Genomic DNA, 5,804 nt, shown 5'->3' on the forward strand with positions numbered 1-5,804 from the left:
CCGTGATTCCACGGATCATTTCACTAGTATAGAAGATAAATTACTATTGGACTAAATTGCACAAATCACAAAACTATTCCATCATGGGTCTACTAGAAATCAAACATGCAAAGTGTACCCAAGGGCCTTTGCCCTAACGGTATCGAGGAATCGAGGAGCCCCTCTAACCTGAGGTCATGGAGTCGAGTCGTGTTTAGAAGATCTTAATTTATAATTATCTTGAAGTCTGTCTGTTTATATAGCAACTGATTGTCATCTCTGGGTTACATGAAATCCATAAAAACGTATTACTAACATTTGAATTTCATAATGATACTGTAATACTTAATTTGTGCTAGTTTGTTCTACTAAAACTGAGTTTATTTATAAATGTCAACTAGGAACACTATTGAAACCTTACACCAGATCAAATCATACAAAAGGTCAAAATAGTAATTGTCAACGTTCATACTGTTCAGACTGTTCATTCTGAACACATATGAACAGTTTTTTTCCATCGAGGAGGTCAATCCAGAGTCCTAGAAGTTGATCATTCAGCCCTAAACCATTTTGTTCTAACGAGAAGCCCGTAAGTCTCATGTGAAGCCATCTGTCATTCTCCCATTGGCTGGCCACGCATGAACCGACCACCTTCATCTGTAACAGGAATAATCACAGTTATCTGCATCCTAAATATGTAACAAGTGTAAGATTCCAAACACAATGTAAAGAGAACTATAATTGCTAAACTGATCCATTAATCTGTATCAAGATTATGGACTATTGAGGTTTGATCTCTATGCAGGCATGAAAAGTGCTAATGCAAATCATATATTTTAAAAAAAAATTCTAGATAATTACAGTAATCTTAATCGCACAGAGAGCAATGCCTAACTTTGCACATAAATTTAATTAAATAATATTTACTTGATCAACAATTGGCAAGATAACGAATTTTAAGTTCCAAAATCATTCCACATATTAGCTCCTAATAATTTAATTTTGACCACTTGGTTATAAAATAGATAATTATCAAAACATAGAATAAGGCCTTACAAGATTCTGATCCTAAAATAGTTAATTTACGGAGATATTGCCTTCGAAATGCAGCTTAGGCTGGAACTCAACCAGATACAGAAAACACGGTAAAAAAAATCTCTCATTCATGAGCATGGTAATAAAAATAATTACATGCATGGTAATTTAAAAACTGCACAGTCGAAAAAATGCATATATTCTTGCGGCTTATGATATTTTGCACGATGATGATGTTTAAATGACTGAAACCAATATCTAACGGTTTGCAGGACTTGTTAACCATGATGCTTTAGGTGTAAAAGATAGTGTATTATAATGAGTCTGTACCACTGTCACCATCAGAGATATCTGCAAGCCTTGCAATAGCGTCAGCAAGCGCTTGTTCATGTTCCTGCATAAATCAAATGACAAATAAGCGATCTAAACCAATACAAAACACTCAAAAGAGTTGTCATTTCAGACTATAACTTCCTTTTACCTTCAGGACTTTCTTAGCTTTCTCTATTTCTATAGAATCTGGATGACCAGACCCGAATACCCTCTCTACCTGCATACATCAGCCAGATGAATGAACTACAAAAATTTACCCAAATAAAATAATGAAGATAAATTGAATACGTAAAATAATCACCCGAATTACATTTATGTTACATAAAGATTCCAACTTTAAAAATAAACAAATTTTTAATGAATCAAGGTGCTTGTTATTATTACCTCCTTTATAAGAGCATCAGTGTTGAGTAATTGAATATCATCTGGACCCTTCTTTCCGATGCCATTTTGTGGCGGTGGGAAATCTTTTCTAATTTGACCTTTTGTCATCCCCCGACCTCTTCCGCCACCTGGACCAACATCATGGGGCCCACTTCTATTATTTGCATTACCCGATCTCCCGTATCCCCCTTTGTGAGGTATTCCCGGGTCTTCACCTTCCCATTGTATATCCTTGGGGGAAATCTACATAAATATCAAAATTTAGAATACTAGTATACTACTAGTATACTAGAAATAACAATAACAATAACAATAAAATGTTATAATAACAATGTAATATGTGATATTATACACTATTTATACGCTTACCTCTGCAAGATTGACCCACTCCCAAGTTTCATTAGTTGTAAATTGATCATAAACTAGCGCATGTCGACCCTGGATATTATCATGAGAAAGGGGTTGAGTTTGCATTTACAGGGTAATCATTTATAAACACTAGTCATCGCAAAATAGGTGGGTCCGGTGGCCTATGTGAAAGATCAAAACAGATCAACTTGGTTCACATCAGGTCCGCCCGATATACTTATTGTCCAAAGTCCGGAGAATTAAGTGATTTTTCTTTATATATAATCAGTGTCACATGATCACCAAAACTACAACTTTTCATAACAAATTAACTGTTTAAACCAAATTGTATTTAGAGAATCTATAGCACACTTTGGTCAGCTTTGGACCGTATAACCCTTTTTGCATGGTTCCTTTCAAGTTACTTTTTGTTACACATTTGACCCATTAAAGATGAAACGTAACCCGAATCAGCCATTCATAAGTAAATGGGTTAACACAACCACCACTAACAAGCATGTGCAAACTCAAATCACCTCAGTGGGATTATAATCTGTAATAACAGCTTCATAGAAGTTGTTGTCATCGGGCCATCTCGTTCTCACTTTTCTCCCAATCAATGTAGAGAATGATGCTGACTCAGCAGTCTCATTCATATGTGCACCAGAAGCAACACGATTTACAATTTGACCTCTTCCAGCTGGACCAGACGGAGGATACTGCATTTTCATTGATGATACTCCACCCATCATCGGGCCCTGTCAAAATAAAAGTCAAACTGTCAATGGTCAATACAAAAATATCAAAATCAAGAAAATCGGCTTACAGATTTCTTGTTTTTGGCCTTGGATCCGGGCAAAGGTCCTCTTCTAGCAGCGGATGAAGATGGCAAGTTTATTGGAGGTGCTGGTTGTGGATGAAAAGGTGCAGGTGGCCCACCAAAAGATTGTGAACCCCCTGAAGGGTTCATTTTTTGCTTCTTACGTGAAGCCGAGACAGATGGACTGGGAGATGGATCATGAACCGTTTGACCCGTGCCAAGTATCCCAGGTTGAATCCCACCAGATTGTCTCCATTCCCTGTTGGCATTACCAGAACATTATTCATCAAAAACCAATAACAGATAATAGCCTGTAGAAAAATAAGAAAGCTTTATTAGTAGAACTGGCTTGGACCTTATTCTGCGGATTACATCGTCTTTATTTACTTTTCCTAAAAGGTCTTTGTGTTCTTCATTTGATAATCTCAGTTCTTTTCTGAGTTCAGTTATTAGACTTTCCTTTTCCTGAAAAAAATAACACATTTTTGTGAGAACTCATCAACATCTAACAATGAATAGATATTCGAATAAAGACAAAAAGTACCCAAGTAATGGCATCAGCTTGGGCTTTAAAGGCTCTTAAAACTGAACTGTATGCTTCTTGTTCAAGGTGATGAATTTGGGCTTCCATATCAGTTTCCCCATACATTCGGGGATATTGAGTAGGGCCCATAACAGCAGGTCTTCCATTTCCTGCAACGCGTCCACCTCTTGGAATTCTATTTTGATGTGACGGAGGAAGATCATCATCAGTTCCTACAACACATTTTAATGAACACATCAATCGAAATCTGTTTTAGTAAGTAGAATGGTATAACAAACTTTGTAATACTAAAGAAGGCAACAGGAAGTACACATCTCAAACAAAGATTTTACCAAAAAAGGAAAGCTTACACATGATTTACTTTATCAAAGACCATATGCTTCGGTTTTCATTCAATTGTTAAATAACTGAGCTACGAAAGACCTCTCTATTTCAACGAAATTTCGACTTGCTAGGTCAAAAAAAAACTCTAATATAGCCAAGGTATAGTCTTTCTAACTTACATGAGTCAAGTACATTTAACTCAGAGTACTAGCAGCTATAAGATAAATATAAATGCATACATGTACATACAGATATACTTGATTGAAACACTATAGACATTATGCACCAAAAAGTACTTAACCCTAGCTCAAGTAGCAAATGCTGGTAATACATCAAACTAAAGCATTATATACTGATCAATAACAAGTTACCCAAATAAAACCCTAGCTAACCTCGAACTAAAAACTTAAGAAAATATATTTACAAATTTAAACCTAATACTTGAAAAATAACAGATTTTTCGAAGTTAAAGCTCACCACTACTATCAAAAGGTTCGTAATCCATAGCCAGGTTGAAAAATCAAGAGGCTTTATCAATTTCAATCGAAGAAAAACCCTAATTTTTGATACGGGTTTAGGGAAAATCAAAATTAAGGAAATTCGGGTACGAATTAGGGTTAAAGTTGTTGTCTTGATGATTTCGTAGTAACGATTAACGTGAAATTAGGGTTTGAATTTGAGTTGAGAAGAGTGATGACAAGATGTTGGCGAAGCGCGGATTTGAAATAGATCTACAGGTTAATTTCGTGTTTTTGGTTGAATCTTGGGTTTCAGTTCCGCCTACTTTTGGTTGTTCTTTTATTTTTTTTATTTTACTCTTATTATTAATATTATTAAATTAATAATTAATATTAATATTAAATATTAATATTAATATTAATATTAATATTAATAATAATATTAAATTAAATTAAATATTAATTAATATATAATATAACTAGTTTTAGAGCCCGTGCGTTGCACGGCTACTCAAAATCTGTTTGAACATTAGTTACATAAAAACATAATTTTTTTTTCTCTAGCGATCTTGGTTCACAATAATGACATATAAATGAATAACGACACAATAATGAATATGTATCGTAAGTGGTCTAATAATTCACAAGTGGTAAATAATCAATATGACTTGCTATAGAGTAAGGGGTTGTTTACTTTTTTTTTTCTTAAACAAATTATATTTTACTCGTGAGTTGTTTTAAGGATAAATGTGTTCTACTATAATTAAGCATATTTTTAATTATTAGTTAGTTACAACGATCTCTTAGAATTACCCGTGTTAATTGCTCTCATTTTTTTATTAATTTCTTTATTTTCTAATATTGTTATTAATCATTTATTTAATAGATTTTAACCACGGTCATTGAAAATTTGACAAGTGTAAATTACACTTGTCATTAGCTCCTTAAAAAATGATTTTGTTGACAAGTAAGCTAAATAAATCTCTTTTTTATATAAGTATATAGATATAATATATTAATATTTATTATTTATTACTTATATTTATTATTTATTTAATTATATAATATTATACTTTTTTAACAGCGAGATTGGAGTCACTGACGGGATCACCAAAAGAGTTCCCACCATCCGGTCATATCCGTTTCACGTGTCAAGATGTTTCACCGAACAACTGTCATAAAACAGACTCTGCGTGTAGTCACCCTTGGGAAGCACCCTGAACAACTGTCATATGACAAGCTGAGACAACGATACCTCCATATGACTTCATAAAAGTAAATTGCATTATGAAATCTCCATGTGAGACTCGAACTCGATACCTCACAAACACCCATAAGGGATGTAGCGAACCTGCACGAATGGTGTAAAGACTGCTCCGTTGTCTCCAACAAGGACCTAGTGAAATTGAATTCTCCGTGAAGATGCGGAGTACCAACATCGAGACGGTAAGACCCCTTGCACCTTTACTATAGCTTCGCAATGACAACCTTGATCGACTGTGTAGGATATGTGGGAGTGGTGACATACAACGACCAATCCTGAAAGACCACTCTTAGTTCCTGATTTCTAAATGTAAAA

General features: G+C 34.4%; 1 protein-coding gene across 3 annotated transcripts; it reads right to left on the reverse strand.

Annotated features, from left to right (window-relative positions):
• Positions 1-234: 234 nt before the first annotated feature.
• LOC139843770 (protein EMSY-LIKE 3-like) lies at positions 235-4,535 on the reverse strand. 3 transcript variants are annotated; one of them, XM_071833917.1, is made up of 10 exons: positions 4,245-4,535; positions 3,444-3,655; positions 3,255-3,364; positions 2,906-3,158; positions 2,616-2,837; positions 2,101-2,169; positions 1,732-1,974; positions 1,496-1,564; positions 1,345-1,408; positions 235-636 (listed from the first exon to the last, which is right to left on the reverse strand). In XM_071833917.1, exons 1-10 carry the CDS (start codon positions 4,270-4,272, stop codon positions 593-595), a joined length of 1,314 nt encoding a protein of 437 aa, XP_071690018.1. In that variant the 5' UTR covers positions 4,273-4,535; the 3' UTR covers positions 235-592. The 3 variants fall into 3 exon arrangements, with proteins under 3 accessions (XP_071690018.1, XP_071690020.1, XP_071690021.1); XM_071833919.1 differs by having other exon boundaries at positions 235-661; XM_071833920.1 differs by having other exon boundaries at positions 235-668.
• Between the last annotated feature and the right edge of the window lie 1,269 nt (positions 4,536-5,804).

The sequence above is a fragment of the Rutidosis leptorrhynchoides genome, chromosome 4 (genome assembly GCF_046630445.1).
Source record: "Rutidosis leptorrhynchoides isolate AG116_Rl617_1_P2 chromosome 4, CSIRO_AGI_Rlap_v1, whole genome shotgun sequence".
Taxonomy (NCBI): Eukaryota; Viridiplantae; Streptophyta; class Magnoliopsida; order Asterales; family Asteraceae; genus Rutidosis; species Rutidosis leptorrhynchoides.